General features: G+C 38.2%; 1 protein-coding gene across 1 annotated transcript in view; it reads left to right on the top strand.

Moving 5' to 3' along the window:
- The window catches only part of LOC109428423 (gamma-aminobutyric acid receptor subunit beta-like), a 123,729-nt gene that overhangs the window by 89,632 nt on the left and 16,103 nt on the right, over positions 1-17,994 (top strand). The window contains exons 4-6 of the mRNA XM_062844281.1: positions 14,853-14,920; positions 15,109-15,523; positions 16,049-16,164. Coding sequence (XP_062700265.1) covers positions 14,853-14,920; positions 15,109-15,523; positions 16,049-16,164 — 599 coding nt within the window. The remainder of the gene's footprint in view (positions 1-14,852; positions 14,921-15,108; positions 15,524-16,048; positions 16,165-17,994) is intronic.

Here is a 17,994-nt window from a genome sequence, read left to right as displayed (position 1 = left end):
GGTGGTATGCGGTAGAGACATCACTCCCGACTACATTGTTGAAAGGATGTGTACGGGGGAGGACAAGTGGGATGCCGTCTCTTCCACGGTATCTCGAATCGTCCTTGAACTACAGAGAAAATGGCGAGCCGAACAACAGCTAGTTGAGTTGGCTGGGCTCCCCCTCCCCATCCAGGAGCTTAAGCCCAACGGGTAGTCTATGTACTAGCCAGGGCCCGAGCCTCCGGGGAAGAGCGAACAACTTAATTTGAAGTACCCATTTGTAGGATAGGATCATTTTGTTGGAAGTAGATTCTCTTCCCTTGAAGTGGATTGCGCATTTGTCAAAGTACATATGGGACCATACTCCATTTTGACCCTTCATACAACAAAATTGAGAATATGTCGAGTTTCCTACATCTTGATCATTTTTGCCTTTCTCGTACACCAAGGTGTACCGTATGTTCACTCCAAAAACGAAAATTTTATAGAGCCCTCGGAGGGGTCAAGTCTTATATACCAATCGACTCAGCTCGACGAGTTGAGGTGATGTCTGTGTGTGTGTATGTATGTGTGTGCGTATGTGCGTGTGTGTGTGTGTGTGTATGTGTACAAAAAGGTCACCTTAATTTTAGATAGTAAATATCAACCGATATCAACGATCGATGGTTCATTCGATGCGGTATATAGTGCCATTGTTTCCTATTGAAAATGGTTCAGATCGGTCCAGCGGTTCCGGAGTTATGGCCATTTAGGTGTTCCGGATCGGCACCCCAGGAAGGGGCCAGATATAAAAACGTTACAAACCCATGCATGCGACACATAAAACCACGGCATTTTAAATAACCTGATGAACGGTAAGCAGGAAAATAGTCTCAGACCATATCTGAACCGGTAGTGTTCCGGAACCGGTTCCGGTTGTTCCACCGGAAGTGGCCAAATATGAAAGTGGACCAAACCCATGCATGCGGCACATCAAACAGTGGCTTTTTCGATAACCTGATGAACAGTAGGCAGGAAAGCATTCTCAGACCACATTTGAACCGGTAGTGTTATAGAACCCATTCCAGATGTCCTGCCGGAAGTAGCTAAGTATAAAAAATAAACAAACCCTCACACGCGACGCATCAAATCGCGGCTCTTTAGGCAACCTGATAAACCTTTAGCAAGAAAATAGTTTCAGACCTTATTTGGATCAACCGATAGTCAAATGTGGAAGAGAACCAAACCCACGCCTGCGGCACATAAAATAGCGGCTATTTAAATTACTTGATGAACGATTAGCAAGACAATAAGCTCAGACCACATCTAAGATCTTTTTAAAGACCGATAGTGTTCCGGAACCGATCTAGGGTGTCCCGCCGGAAGTGGTCAAATGCCAAAAGGAACCAAACCCATGTATGCGATACATCAGACAGCGGCTTTTCAGATAATTTGATGAACGGTTAACAAGAAAATAGGCTCACACCACATTAGACAATATCGGTAGTGTTCCAGAACCGTTTCAGTTGTTACGCCGGAAGTGGTCAAATACAAAAATGGACCAAACCCATCCATTAGACGCATCAATTCATGGCTTTTTGGGAAACCTGATGGACAGTTAGCAAGAAACTAGTTCAAACCATATAAGGGATAATCGGTATTGTCCCGTCGGTTGCGGGTGTCCCGCCGGAGGTGGCCAAATGAAAAAGTTATCCTAACCCATACATGCTATACATCAAATCGTGACTTTTTAGATAACCCGAAAAACGGTGTTGCAAACAGCAGCTTTGGGCACCGATCTTTTAGCAAGGCCAAATGAGAACGCGTAGTGGATTCACATAGCCTATGCTGTAAAGCTATAAGTTATTAAACATATAGTACATACCACAATTTACAATTAATACATACTTACAACTTCGGTGTTTTATACACAGGAACGAAGACTTTAGTTCCTTTGCACCCGTGCCGTTGCTTTATTTATGACTTTTTAGTGCACGGGGACAAAACAAAAACATCCAAAGAATGGCATTTTCAAACAAAAGGTACACCAACAATTTACAGAGGTTCACACATCATTTCTTACGTTACAAACGGTTAGAAAGAAAATTGGCTCAGACCGCATTCAAAACTACCAGTAGTGTTCAGGATTGGGTTATCCTACCGAATGTGACCGAATACCAAAGTGAACCAAACCTATGCATGCGACACATCAAACCGCTGTTTTTTCAATAACCTGAGGAACGATTAGGGTTCATTCACAAATGTCATAACGCTAAAATTGGTCGTTTTCAACACCCACCCACCCCTTCGTAACACTGTTTATATGGGGAAAATTTTATTTTGTTCGAGCTGTTACACCATGAAGGACACCCACCCACCCCCTCCAACGTTATGACATTTGTGAACAAGCCCTTAGCAAGAAAATAGGCTCAGACCACATTGGAGGCTACCGATAGTGATGCAGAACCAGAATTGGGTGGAACAGGTTTGTAGTGAAGTAGTGGAACAGGTTTGTAGTTGTATTTATGCAAGCGATAAATATGTGTAAGAGAACAAAATCTTGACTGAACACATACATACAGACGTCTCACTCTACTCACTACCCATCGTGCTTGTTTCAACGGTTGAATCAAATATAGATCAAGCCTTACTTAACCAAACACCGTATGTAACATAGAGTAATGCGGGGCAAAAGTTCACACCTAACAGTATATATCAAATAACTATTAAACAAAAAGAAAATAATATCGTTGTTTCTCGTTAAACGAATCCCCATCATGTTACCTTCGAAACGTATTACTAGATTTTTTCACGTTCCTTTTGTAGTTCTAGTACTAAAAACTTTAATACAAGTACTCAAATGCGAACTTTTGACCCATAGTGGGGGCAAAAGTTCGCACTGTGCGGGGCAAAAGTTCGCACATTGTGAAGGATTGTTTATTAGTGTGAAGTTCATTTATTTCATGTTAATTCATGTTCACCATTTCACTCTATGCACGAAATGTGTTTCTTTCAATTCATGGCATTACATGCCAGTTGGAACACGGCCTGGTAATCAGCTTTAGTATACAGTGTATTTTATGAACACTCCCAAAACTTATAACAGAAAGCATTCTTTTCCAGCGTTACTGAAGTTGTCAAAATACATTGTGAAGTAATTACAGCTGTAAGTGTGCAAGTGAGTGAGTGCATGTTGTTAATCAGTTGGTTATGCTGTTGCTCCGTGTTCGTTTGGAATATCTCTGGTATATCTGTGTATAAATTGATCTGTATACCACCAGCCAATTCTACAACGACCGTATTCGTCATCATATTTGAAAGTTGTAATCCCTCCCCATGGATATTCGATCTTGACGCGATGGGAGGGCTTAACCCATTAGCACTTTGTGCGCCAATTTATTCATTTCTGTTTCAGCCTTTAAGATAGATGTGAATCTGGTTTAAGAGCTGAGCAGAGGTGAAAAAATCGGCCGTAAATGCTAATGGGGACCAGAGGAGTATCCGCAGTGAGCCTATCACAATTTCCAAAGCAATGTCATAGTTCAGCTTACATAGACCCAATATTTTAGGAATTTGCAGTTAGATTTTGAGGAGCGTTACGTAAAATTGGGTGTGGGTGGTATCTGCGTTACACTTACTACTCATCATTATTGCTCTAGGAATCTAGAAGACAATTGACGCTACAAACTGCACTAGCAGTTGAGCCTAGACAAAAGTAGCTAGTAATAGGAAACTATGCGCAGGATAACTGTATTAAACATGGACTTTTTTCCATTATTATTTATACATATCCTACAAACGGGTGCATAGAATTTGGAACCGTTTGAGCAGGAGCTCCTATTTTGATTATTAGTAATACCACGTAATATGTTTGTACAGGTCGGACTCAATTGTCTGGAGTCGGGTTCTGAAGCTTCGGAAACGTGTGTCTGGGGAACGAAATGTTGTATGTATAAAGCTAAAATTTTGACATTTTGTCAAGCTAATTTTGATTAGTAGCCAGTAAATATTTCAGATTTGTACATCATTCCGTTTGCCAGATGTGGTTTTAGGAGGCTTCAGAGTTTGAATCCGGATAGTCGAGTCCGACCTGTACTGTATTTTCAGTAATTTTCAACGTTATAGCCATCCGAAAGACCATACGTGTTTTTGTTTATCTCCTAGATCTTATTGTGGCATAACGTAACAGGTAGGAATTAGGATATAAAGACGTTAACGACATGTCAGGATTACAACACATTCAATTAAATTGGGATTTGAATTTTCTTAGGTCTAGAAAAGAAGGTTTAGTCCTTGAATATTCATTTTTTTTTTATTTTTAAATTTAGACAGCTAAAATGATTCCATTGTTTTGTTATTTATTTATTTTCAAGTCAAAATTAATTTGCATATTTTTCATCTAAAGATAACCAATTAAACCCTTCCCTTTCCACGACTTTAAACGACTATTTCTATGCCAAAAAAGCGTTTCCGAAAGAAGCGCTTGAACAAAAAATATTGCAAATTGGCTGAATTTTTCGAAATCAATTAACTTTGTTTTGTTGTAAACCAATAGGTCCTTGATTGTTTATCAATAGTTCTACTATTGACACAAGTAGTTAGTAGTTGGGTTGAACTTATGAGGTTACAGTCATATTCTAAAAATAATTGCATCATATTTATCTAATTCCGTTTGTCCAGATTTCGTCGAAAATCGATGGTGCTCTCTAGCTAGAACAACCATGGGAAGTGGAGGGTTAAACCCATGTTTCATTGAATTTCGCCGTATTATTTGCATAATTGTGTCAAGTCCACTCCAATTCCTTCCCCCAACCCATACCATTACCCCTCCGATGGTGTTCATGTGGTCCGCACGGACTATTACGGCCATTACCCCTCCTTGATCTTCGGCTTTGGATTGACTTGCGCTCTTATTGCCCCACCAAATGCTGCAAAATGAAAATGAAAATGAAAATATTTGAAAGTTGTAATCAGCTTCCGGATATTGTAAAAATCAACTTTATATTTTGGATCTGCATCAGTAAACCGATACGCCAATCCCATATCTACAATGGCGAACGAAAAAAGCTGCAATAAATGCTCTCTCAGAATCGATTTATACGCTGATCCCTAGGGGTGGTGGGGGTAAAGTGGACAGGTGGGGTAAAATGAACAAGGTACAGTATCATGGCTTTTATTGTTTTTCAAAATGTTTCAACGATTGGAGCTTATGCCTAAGCATGAATCATTATACTTTTGCTGATCTTGAACATTAAAATCAAATAAACCTCTTCAAGATGATAAAAACTTCAAAAGTCACGTGAAAAATCGGAAATGATGTAAAATCTGCTTATAATTGCTAAGGTTTTCTCGTAAGTTATTTTCAGATTATTACAAGTTTAAAACCCTAAACCAATAAAATCCACGTAGAAGAATATATTTGCCAGAAAAAAAAAATTAAATTTTGTAAAAAAAAAGTTTTTGGAAATGATTTTAAAAAAATCAGACCGTGGGGGTAAAATGGACAATCGCTTCAAATTTCACCAAAATTTCATTTTTTTTTTGCAAACTTCAGAATCATCAGCCGTCATACCTATCGTGAGATAGTTGAAGTAAAAAGTTATAAAAAATATTTTATATCAACAAAATTTAATTTTCAACCAAAATAGTGCATGTTTTTTACACTATTATTATAATAATTATTTAAGTGTGTTTTAAAGTTTGTATTAAAAGTTTGAAAATAACAAAATAGAGGTATCGTATTAAATTTGATAGTTTGTATTTAAAAACATAGAAACAATATGCTGTTATATAACTTTTAACGACTTGTTCATTTTACCCCATCGATTGTCCACTTTACCCCCACTAATTTTTTTCACGCTATTTTGATGCACGATTTGGTTAAGAAAATAATCAAAGAAAACAATATTTTTAAATGCAACCCCTTACAAGATTTCTAGAGTATATCATTATCTTCCATGTAACTCGGAAAAGCAGATGGATTTTGCCTTATTTCCGCGGGAAACAACCAAAATGCTTAGGTTGTCCACTTTACCCCCACCACCCCTACACTGTTTGCGAAGGAGATTGTGCCTGCTATTTCCATGCCGCCTGTGTTAATCTTAGCGAAGCTGATTTGCAAGCGCTCTGTGGGAATATTATCTGGTTGTGTGATCCGTGCATGATTCGATTTCAACAAAAGAGAGGCTGTTCCCGACGTTCCCGATCTAACTCCTGTGAACAAAAAGTTTCTGCTACATCGCTTGAAGAGGACGTGAATGAACTGAAAACCACGGTAGCAGGTATCATGCAGACACTAGCGAAAATTGTGCCGTCAGACTCATCGGCTAGTGCAACGCCTCGTCACTCGACCCCGAAGTCTACATACTCACTTTTAAACGGGACGGATGCATGTGTTGATAATTCGCGTCATATATGCGATAACGGCGATCTGGATGGCGATACTCGGAGATCAGCGTGTTCGTCGAATGCAAACTCTTTTTCATTGTTCCTTTCGAACCTAGATGCGAGTGTCAACGAAAGAGATGTTCATCAACTAGTTGTTCGCTGTATTGGCGCCACTTAACCCGAGCACATTGATATTACAAAACTGACGTCGTATTGGAATGGTCGGAGGACACCGGATTTTGTTTCTTTCAAGGTGATTTTTGATGGAAAATACAAAGCTCGTGCATTGGATCCCTCTTCGTGGCCGATTAATGTCAGATTCAGAGAATTCGTCAGTAGATGTAACAACACTTGGAGACCGTGAAGAGTTGATTTGTTTGACTGTTTGTTCGATCAGATATTTTATAGGATTTTTGTGATGAATGATGTTCAGTGTATGTTGAGATGAATTTTATATTTCGTTTTGTACTAAGTCTATTGTTGTGTTAGGTGAAAATGCTGCGAGTGAATAATTGTTGTTTTTATAATTTTAGGATATTCAATAAGACTCACTAAAGTCAGTTGAATTAACGAATAAAATAAATAAATAAATAAATAAATAAATAAAATACTTGAATCTAACCTTCGTCAGTACGGTGATGAATTATAGGTATGAATTTACAAACGACGCTATGAAAGACCCCAAAAAAGTAGAACAACATATTATTCCCAAAAACTTTCAAAGGTTTACACGAATATGGCGAAAAAATGTTCCAAAATGTTTTTTCAGCCATTCTTCATTTTTAAAAGGCGAACACACTGATTGCCTTATAATCGATTTTCTTCCAAAAATAAGTTCAAATCCTCTTTCAGAACGATTTAAAGATGCATACTACACATATTATACATAATATTAGTTTCTAAACAAAATCGCCATTGCTTCAAATATTTTGTAACTATATTGATGCTCTAGATTCAGAAATATAGTGTGAACTTTTGCCCTACAGCTATTGCGAACTTTTGCCCCACTGCACAGTGATGCGGCTCCATACAAAAGGTGGCAAAAAGTCTTAACGTGAATGATATTCGTTCAAAGCTTATAAAAACTTTATTATTTATTAGAATAAGTTAACGAGAAGTCATGTTGACTTCCTATGGGCCACATTGGCCACTTTTAGGACCGTTCCGGAATCCTGGTTCCCCTGGGGAAGTGGAAAATTTGAAGATTTTTTTTTAAACCCATCTTGCGACACATCGTTTGTCATGATTTTGCAAAATGGGACCACTAGAAGTCAATTCAGAACTTTTAGGCCAGATTGGCCACTTTCAGGACCGTTCCGGAATCCTGGTTCCCCTGGGGAAGTCGACAATTTGGGAATGTTTTTTACCCTCCAACGCCCAAAAGGGAACCAATGGAGATAAAAGATTTTTTTTGAGTGGGAAGCGAATAGTACAATAGAAATGTTCATTTCGCCGAACCGGTTCATTTTACCGGTTCATTTTACCGGTTCATTTTTGAACCGATAAAAAATATTGTATGATTCCGGTTGGGAATCGTTAATTTTTTTATAATTTATTTTCATGGGAAATTAAACATATGAATAAAATGTGTGATTGTGTGAACCGGTTGAGGTTCAGTTTCGAACCGGTAAAATCAAGAAATTCATCCCACTAGTAAATAAATGCCCATTCGACGAACAAAAAGATAATTATGAGAGCCGGTTAATCAGAATCAATAATTTATGAACCGGTTAATTAATTTTGCTGTCCAGCTTGATAACTGTTGATTTATAATTTATTTTAATGAACGATCAAACATAGGACCAAAATAAGTAATGAAGAAAGCCGGTTCACTAATCCGATAAACGTTTGAAAAGAATAAAAAAGTTCCGCCTGTGCAGTGTCAATGTAAAAGACACTATTATTTTTAAAGAATGGCAGACAAACAAAACTAAATGATTTTGCAAACTGGCTAAATCCAACCTAGTTATGAACCGGTTAAAATAAATTATTGTTCAGTTTGAGGAACGTTGAAGTTCCCCTAAAGTACTTATTCATTTATTTCTTTATTTTTTCCAAAAATTACTAATATTCATGAACACAAAAAAATGTCGAATCAATACTAATAAAAATATTCTTCGTTTAGTTACCGGTAAAATAAGCCAGAGCATATAGTATTTATTGGTTTATGATTGTGGAAGTGATGAAAATTAGGATCTATCTGAATCAAAATACCCGATAGAAAAACAAAAGCATGTAATTACTCATTTAGTACAAAAAAAAAGTTTACCAGAAGTGTGTTAATAAGTGGGTTAATAAGTTCAAGTATGTTGTCTCTTTTTCATTTTACATATGTGGGTTTACAATTTCGATTAAAACAACTTCCTTCTATTTATTGGCGTAACGTCCCAGCTAGAACAAAATCTGCTCATCAGCTTCTATTAAAGTTCTTTAAAGACTTTTGTAGTTATTTACTGAACGTTGTCTATGCCAATTTACATTCCACGCGTTACGTTTTGCGCGAATGTCAAACTTTTGCTTCCAATAACAGTTATGTTGAAAAATTCATGCCAACCAACTTATCAAAAGATCAGATGTGAATATTAGGGCTATTTCATGCTTTCTAATTCGAAATTGGATTTTTTTACTTCGAGAAAATCATGAAACAGGGCGCAAAGGGACACCATCGCAATTGAAATTTTAAATACGAAAATATTCAAGAACTGTCATAAATTGAACACAGACATCATCAACGTACTCTTGCTGAATACCTGCGCGCATAATAGCTATTTATGTCTTGTCTTAAAATATTTTTCACACATAAAAATGTAAACATTTTACAACAAACATCGGCTCTGTTATGTGCTATGATAGCTGAGCCGATACAAATGAATAGAAACTTCTTCAATGTAGAATTTGAGAAAATATTGGAAATAATTTAGATGTGAAGATGTTTTCACATTGGCCTCTCGTCTATGTATGAGTTGCTTGCATGGCTCCGTAAAGCTTCATGACGACTGAGCCTTGAACATAAAAAGTTGAAGGATACGAAGATAAGAAAGGAAGCAATACAATTGTAATAATTTGAAGATATACATGTATCTCCTTTTATTCGCAAAATAAGTAAAGCAATACGCTAACTATAAGCAGGTGGTCAAATGCCATTCAACATAGGGCTTTCTAGTTGTTTCTTTGCCGAAAAAGATATGTTGCGCAAGTTTGCGCAAAATAACCCCTAGGTTTTCTGAACGCTGACAAAAAAATCTTCAAAATGAATATAGCGTCAAATGTGTACAAATGTGTGCTCATATTTGAAAACTTAGAGGAAGTTTGTTTTTGTTTTTCCATACATTTCATATGGGAGCTTAAATTTCAAGTATGATGGACGCCCACTTTAAAGTTCTGGACAAAAATCAATTTTCGTTCAATCAGCACCAAACTTTGAAAATAGACTATTCAAATGTCGAGAAAAAATGAAAAAATACATTTGATCCAAAATACATAAGTTGATTTTTCGACTTTTTTCCGCCCTTGCATCACTGTGCACTGTCGAGGTTTTAACAATGTTCCTTCCTACAAGAAGCACGAGAAGCTTTTTGTTTATTCGAGTGCACCTCTCGAACTACTATGAAATTACGATTCTACGACATCGAGAGATTTTGTAAATCTTCTTCTTTCGATCATTACAAATTCTTATTACAAAAGATCCAAAAATTGCATCAAAACAGCTAGAAACACATTTGTTTCCATAACTCTGCCACTACATAACGAAATCGTTCCAGTTTTTATTGACGAGTATCTGGGCAAACTTTTGCTCCGCATTACTCTATGTAAACAAAAAAGAGATTTTCACATGAGGCGCTGAATTTCGTTAAGGACTACTTGTATCACTTACCTTTAGGGATGATTTGTGAAAAAATACCCGGATTTTTCACGTTTTTGAAATGCTCAATGTATTAGTTGCTACGAGAACAGCGAACTTCCCATTCGATTGTCTCCGTTCGTGGATTTTGTTTGATACGGTATGTGGTAAAGTTACGCGTGAAATCGTTTTTGTTCGTTTGACGTTTACTCACTACCGCCATCAAGCCAGCAGCGAGTTGTGAAATGCAACCTGATTAGCATTTGGCGATTATTTTTTCGTGACGATGTTGATGATGAATATGTCCCAAATGATATGTCTGTTTGTCCGTACTAAAACAATCTCAACAAATCACACCATTTCAGATTCCTGAGGTGTAAAAATATACAGTAGGATGGGTCAACGTTATATGGGAAAATGAAAATTATCGCATCAACCCCGGACAAAGTTTTTTCAATCCTGTTTTGCGTCTAAACTATTGGGATTTTTTTAATGGTTTTATTGCTTGCATTTTTTGTCAAATTTTACATGAATCTTATAACCTATGATAATAAAATATAGCCTAAAGTGTGGAGAAAAAACTTTGTCGAAGACCGTAAAGTCATCTGTGATTAAGAAAGAAGCTATATCCTAGCTTGTAATTATCGTCTTGATGTTGATCGGCCTTCAGTGATAGTGAAGGTGCTCATGCAGTCAACTGAAAATTCTGATATTTTCCAGCTCTGTCTATACGTTTAACATAACGTCCATTAATAAGTTTCCCAATTTTTTTTTTAAACTATTGCTTTTCTCAATAAAATATTCTCAGGATTCAGGAACAGTTCGGATACGTCGACGGAAAGATCATGCTTCGGAATGATGGCCCATGCACAGAAATTTTCTATACAAAGCAATAGTGGAAGATTCCGAAAACAGGAACCGAATTCTAGACCACCCGATAGGTAGTAGATTGTCCGCATCACGACGGTTTCAAACCGAACGGACTCAATGTATACCAAAACTTCCGTATGAAATTTTTGAGTTTAGCAAAGCCATCTTGACAAGGAAACGTTGGTGGAGCGGACCTGGTGTGATGGTTAGAACACTTGACTATCACTCCGAGGACCTGGGATCGAATCCCACTCCCGACAAACTCGCAAAATGTGAGTTCTTCCTTCGGAAGGGAAGTAAAGCGTGGGTCCCGAGATGAACTAGCCTAGGGCTAAAAATCTCGTTAATACAGTTAAAAAAAATAAAAAAAGGAAACGTTGACCGATTGAAGCCCTGAAAAAAACCCCATATTGACCGAAACGTCGGAAAAAAATCATAACCTAGTGTTTTCGATTTCTCCAAAAGACTGCAAAGCCAAAATTTTGAAGCAAAACTATCCCAGTCGTATCCCGGCCAAGGAAAGATCATGAGTACATGTTCGACGAGAAAGGCACTATCATCACTAGGTGGATTAATCTGGGTTTTTACAATATAATAATGGAAATTATTTAAAAAAATGTATTCAATTCATACATACCCTTTTCGTGGCATATTGAGCTGTGAAATAAGGCGGGGAAGGTATCAAATTTGTTTAAAATGACCCCGTGAGTGACAAAAATATGATTCACATCAGAAACAACATGGGACTGACATGCGAAGAGGGGCAGTATAGAACTTGCATATTTTCTCCCCAAAAATAAAGCCCAAGCTATACGGCGTCTTCAGCAAAGTTACTTTAAATTACATATTTTACAACTTTGCTGAAGACATCTAATTGTTATTTTTGCAATAAGTTGCAAAAAGTATTTCTTTTTTCAGCACAAGTTGTACATTGGGCCTGTCCACTTTTTAAAAATGTTCTCCGATTCTCAAGACCACCCCCATAGTTTTATGGACATCCAAAAAGAAGAAACTGATCAAAATTGCATCCAAATCCATTGAAGTTAAGAAGCACTTCAATCAATTTTGTGTTTTTCGACTATTTTCGTACTTCAAAATCATAACTAAGTCAATTTTTTTTGTTACATAATGAACTAAGGAAAAGTGAACCTTCATGGTTCACTAGCTTAGCTAAGCTTAGACTGACTGTACATGTCAATGGTTGCTCCCCCCTGATTGATCAGTGAACTGGTTTGAATTGCACTGAGATCCAACTGAATAAGAGGCTGGGACATCCTACTTATTGTCAAAGTACAACTTAAGCAGCTCATACATATTGGATTAATACCGGTGCCGACCAAGTCCTTACAGTCAGTTGGGAAGAGAAAGGAATTTTAAAGTTATTGTTGCTACCAGAGACCGAGAGCACTTTGCGTTCTCACAACCAGCACAGATGAGGTACTTAGGATAGGATGTGAGATCTGGGAGTCATCTTTAGTCGGTGATGCGATCCATGGATAGGGGAAGCGAAATATTTAAGGACAAAAGCCTTAAATAATCTTCAGCCGCACAAATCTCAAGAAGCAAGCTTCAATCAACTGTTCATTTTATTATTCTGTCCTTGCTCACTTGTAATAAGCTTAAAATAAGAAGATCAGGTGCCCTAGTTTTGTTTACTAAGAGATTTGTGCGCTCAAAATCGTGAGTAGGTTCCAAAGTCGGCCATTGTGGCAGCCATTTTAGGATACTAATAAGTCTGTCCTTAAGTTATAGACTGTGTGTTGATCTGGTTGATAACTCTGAAGGAGGAGCGACACGGTTCGCTTGGTTGCAAAACTTGTAGGCGTTATAGGATGGCTAAAATATAAACGACTCATAAGAAAGTGATCATTCTTAATAAATAATTACGAAAGTCCCAGTGAAGAAACAGGGGTGCAAGCAGTAATAAATAACAAAAGTTCCAAAAACAAATTAAAAAATGCATAAATAAATCAAAAGTTTCCATAAATAATTGATTTTTGAGCAATTAAAAACGTCAAAAATGCAATGAATAATTCAACTGTTGCAATAAAAAAAGCCAATTTTCCCACCAAAAAACTTCGAATTTTCCATAAATAAATTTAAGTTTTCCATAATAAATTAGAAAATTCACAATAAAAAAATATCGAAAAAGCAATAAAAAATTCAAAAAGTGAAATAAAAATAAATTATCAATAAAAGTAAAAAAAAACGAGCAACAAACGTAAATGCATTTTGAGGCAAAAAAATATGTAGACCATGCGGCGAAGCCGCATAGAGGATTGAGGAACTGAGGCGGCAGAAGGCCGCCGAAGTTTCCGATATCCGATGCACCGCAACTGCATAGTTTCGGTTCTAGGCAAACCATAGATCCAAGAATTTGCCCGGTATAATGCAAACATAGATGTTATCCCTTTTTTAGGTCCGACGAGCGATAGCGAGTTCGGATAGCAAGCAATTGCTCGGTAAATTGCAATCATAGTTACGCAAGCTTTTCAGTCGTTTCAGTCATATAAGTGCGATTCAGCATTTCACTGTCTCATACTTTCCTGCATATGTTTTTCATGGGTAATTTCGTCATTTTTTATTGCATTTTTTTAATTTTTTATTGCTTTTTAGATATTTTTTTATTGAGAATTTTCCAATTTATTATGGAAAAATTGAATTTATTTATGGAAAATTCGAAGTTTTTTGAAGGGAAAATTGGCTTTTTTTATTGCAACAGTTGAATTATTCATTGCATTTTTGACGTTTTTAATTGCTCAAAAATCAATTATTTATGGAAACTTTTGATTTATTTATGCATTTTTTAATTTGTTTATGGAACTTTTGTTATTTATTACTGCTTGCACCCCTGTTTCTCTACTGGGACTTTTCGAATTATTTATGGGAAATTGTGTATTTATTATGGAACGTTTAATTGTCTGCCGTTATAGGATAGATTGACACTGTGCTGTGAAAGTAGGAAGAAAGGGAAACGGGTTCTTCAACCCGTTTATGTTCTAGCAATGGCTATGAACTTATGAATAGACATTAGTTATATAAAGAAGAAAAAGAGAGAAAGTAGATAGAAAGATACCAAGTATGAGGAAAGGGACGGACCAGTAATTGAACCCAGGATCTTATGCATAAGAATCAGAAGTGGGATCCACTACACCACCGAGACAGTCACAATTTGATTATACAGTAAATACGCACAAAAATGGAATAGATTTTGTGGGACAATGCAACCCAAGGCTACGCAGCGGACAATCCCGACGGAACGGAACAAAACGACCGGAGAAAACCTTCGAGACTCGCGTCACCGTGGAAGAGAATAATGGGAACGTACTTTTACAACGTATGCTTTATTCGATAGCTTAACTTGGAATGAATACAATGGATACAGTTTTGATTTTCTTCGCGCGTCTCGTCGACGCCGTTAAACGACGACCACCGTCATCAATGTTGTCTCTTCTGTGCAGTGTTGCCATAAAGAATATATCGTTTGATCATTATCCGCCAATAGATTTTTCTGAAGATATCTTTCAATGACACCTATATGCCAAAATCTGATTAACGGCTCTAGAGGTATTCATCGTCTTGTAGTTCAATTTTGCAATCTTCGGAGGTCTGATTCCTTGTCAAGCTTTCTACAGAAATGATACATCTACTTATTTTTACCGAAGATTATTTTTTGGAATTTATACTAAATCACCATATTGAACATATACATGTAAGCTATCATAGCTAATTATTGGTCGTGCTAGTAACAAACATACTCTGAAAGTATTTCTTTTTTTATTTTTTTTTCCAGGTGACCCACTACACGTAGGAATGGATCTAACAATAGCTAGTTTCGATGCAATTTCAGAAGTCAATATGGTAAGCATTTCCACTTCCATCTCTCTTTCTGCATTTTCCCTCCATTCATCCCATAACAACACACGAAATCAATAAATCCATCATTACCATCAACAATTCACACCACCTGGTACTTAGTCACCTTCATCCATACCCGTTGAGGAACGACGATGATGGTGTTTGACTGTGATGCGACTGACTATTTTTAGGACTACACGATAACAATGTACCTAAATCAGTACTGGAAGGACGAGCGATTAGCGTTCAACGCGTACTCGATATGGGGCCCGGACGTGCCGGCGGGGTCGGCGACATCCGGCGGGACGGCCATCGGCAGCCGCCAGTACGACCAGAACGGTGACATCATGATCGAGGACGACGGCGCCAACGACGTGATTACGCTGTCGGGGGACTTTGCCGAGAAGATCTGGGTCCCGGATACGTTCTTCGCCAACGATAAGAACAGCTTCCTGCACGACGTCACCGAGCGGAACAAGCTGGTGCGGCTGGCCGGGGATGGGTCCGTGACCTATGGGATGCGTTTCACGACGACGCTCGCCTGCATGATGGACCTGCACTACTACCCGCTCGACTCGCAGAACTGCACCGTGGAGATTGAGAGCTGTGAGTATGGTGCATTAATTGGACGATTGTGGGAAGAGAGCACTGTGCATAATGGTCTCGTAACCGTATCTAGATGGACAAAAATACTCATATTAGGTTCGGATATGACGTGTCTTCCTATTTTGAGATTTTTTTTTTTAATCTGTAGAAAAGTTGATATTGTTATCTTAAAAATCATTCGGATCAATTTTACAATACAAATTCAAAATAATGTACAAAATATATGAAGAAATCCCACGAAGACACCAGCAAACTGAAACAACTTTTTTGGGCCAAAACATTTTGTCCACCTAGAAATGGCTCTGAAACTATTATGCAGTTAAGAGAAACAACAATGTTTGACAAAAGTTTTACGACTTCTTCATGTCAGACGGTAGGTGGCCGACCGTATCACGCTTCCTTTGGCCGGAAAAGCCACGAGATTGATTAAGCGTTGATAATAGCGTAATGATGTGGGTTTTCATTCAAGAATTTAATTTCTCTCATTTCATATTTCATGCTTGCGCTGCCAACGACGACGGGCAGACGGCTACACCGTATCGGACGTGCTGATGTACTGGCGGTCGACCCCGATCCGAGGCGTGGAGGAAGCCGAACTGCCACAGTTCACCATAATAGGATACGAAACTAATGATAGAAAAGTGAGTGCATTGTTTTCTGCTCAGACTTTTTTTTGTAATAGAAGTGCAGTTGGCCTCAATCCTGCAAAGTGTGTTTCCGGCTCTACAACCATTTCTGGTGCGTAGTAACGAACAGGCGTATCTTTTTCTTCCTCCCCTTTTGGGGAAATTAAGCTAGTGCGTCCAATAAGTTGAACTTTTGTGGTCTTAACAAAGCTGATAAAATAGCTGTTATACTTTTTCAAGCAACATAAAAAATTCGTATTGTTTATTTCAAAATTAAATTTTCAGTTTATTTGCATACAGTTTTCTATGACATTAATATGCTGAAAAAACATGCATTTCAATTAAACATTTTGAAATCTTGTATCAACTTTTCGAACCCTCTAAGCAGAATACCCTCTTCGAATAAGTGCAATCAGTGTTGTTCCTTTTCATTCCACCCTCTAATACTTGTCCTTTGATAGATACGCGTATTTTGACTAACACTTCATAATTACAGCAGGAATCTCCGGAGAAGTTCACGGAGGAACTCTGGAGGAATTCGTGGAGGAATACCTGAAGGAATTTCCCCAGGAATCTCCGGAAGAATTTCTCGAGGAATCTTTGGAGGAATTATTGGAAAAATCTCAGGAGGTATTTCTGGATGAATCTCCGGAAGAACTTTTCGGAGAAATATCCGATGGAATCTTCGGAAGACTTCCTGAAAAAATCAGCAAGGATAATCCGGAGGAATCTCCAAAGGAATTCCTAAAGGAATCCTAAGAGGAATTCCTGGAAGAATTAGCAGAGATAATTCGAGAGGAATCCTCGGAGGAATTCCTGGAGGAATCTCCGGGTGAATCTGCCGTGGAATCCCGGAAGAAATCTACAGAGGAACTCCGGGATGATTTTCTTCAGGAATCTCCGGAAGAATTTTGAAGTAATCTCCGGATGAATTTCTTGAGGAATCTCCGAAGGGATTATTTGAGAAATTTCGGAAGGAATTCCTGGAGGAATCTCCGAAGGAATTCCTGGAGGAATCTCCGAAGGCATTCCTGGAGAAATCTTCGAAGGAATTCCTGGAGGAATCTTCGAAGGAATTTCTGGAGGAGTCTCCGAAGGAATTCCTGGAGAAATCTCCGATGGAATTCCTGGAGGAATCTCCGAAGGAATTTCTGGAGGAATCTCCGAAGGAATCCCTAGAATAATCTGCGAAGGAATTCCTGGAGGAATCTCCAAAGGAATTCCTGGAGGAATCTCCAAAGGAATTCCTGGAGGAATCTCCGAAGGAATTCCTGGAGGAATCTCCGAAGGAATTCCTGGAGGAATCTCCGAAGGAATTCCTGGAGGAATCTCCGAAGGAATTCCTGGAGGAGTCTCCGAAGGAATTCCTGGAGGAATCTCCGAAGGAATTCCTAGAGGAATCTCCGAAGGAATTCCTGGAGGAATCTCCGAAGGAATTCCTGGCGGAATCTCCGAAGGAATTCCTGGAGGAATCTCCGAAGGAATTCCTGGAGAAATCTCCGAAGGAATTCCTGGAGGAATCTCCGAAGGAATTCCTGGAGGAATCTCCGAAGGAATTCCTGGAGGAGTCTCCGAAGGAATTCCTGGAGGAATCTCCGAAGGAATTCCTGGAGGAATCTCCGAAGGAATTCCAGTAGGAATCTCCGAAAGAATTCCTGCAAGAATATCCGGAGGAATTCCTTGAGGAATCTTTGGAGGAATTCCTGGAGGAATCTTCGAAGAAATCTCGGAAAGGCATCTCTGGAGGAATCTCGGGAAGGAATCCCTGGAGGAATCTTTGAAGAAATTTCTGGAGGAATCTCCGGAGGAGTTCACGGAGGAATCTCTAGAGGAATACTTGAAGGA

The sequence above is a fragment of the Aedes albopictus genome, chromosome 1 (assembly GCF_035046485.1).
Source record: "Aedes albopictus strain Foshan chromosome 1, AalbF5, whole genome shotgun sequence".
In the NCBI taxonomy this organism is placed as follows: domain Eukaryota; kingdom Metazoa; phylum Arthropoda; class Insecta; order Diptera; family Culicidae; genus Aedes; species Aedes albopictus.
This window is presented reverse-complemented; position numbering and strand designations above follow the sequence as displayed.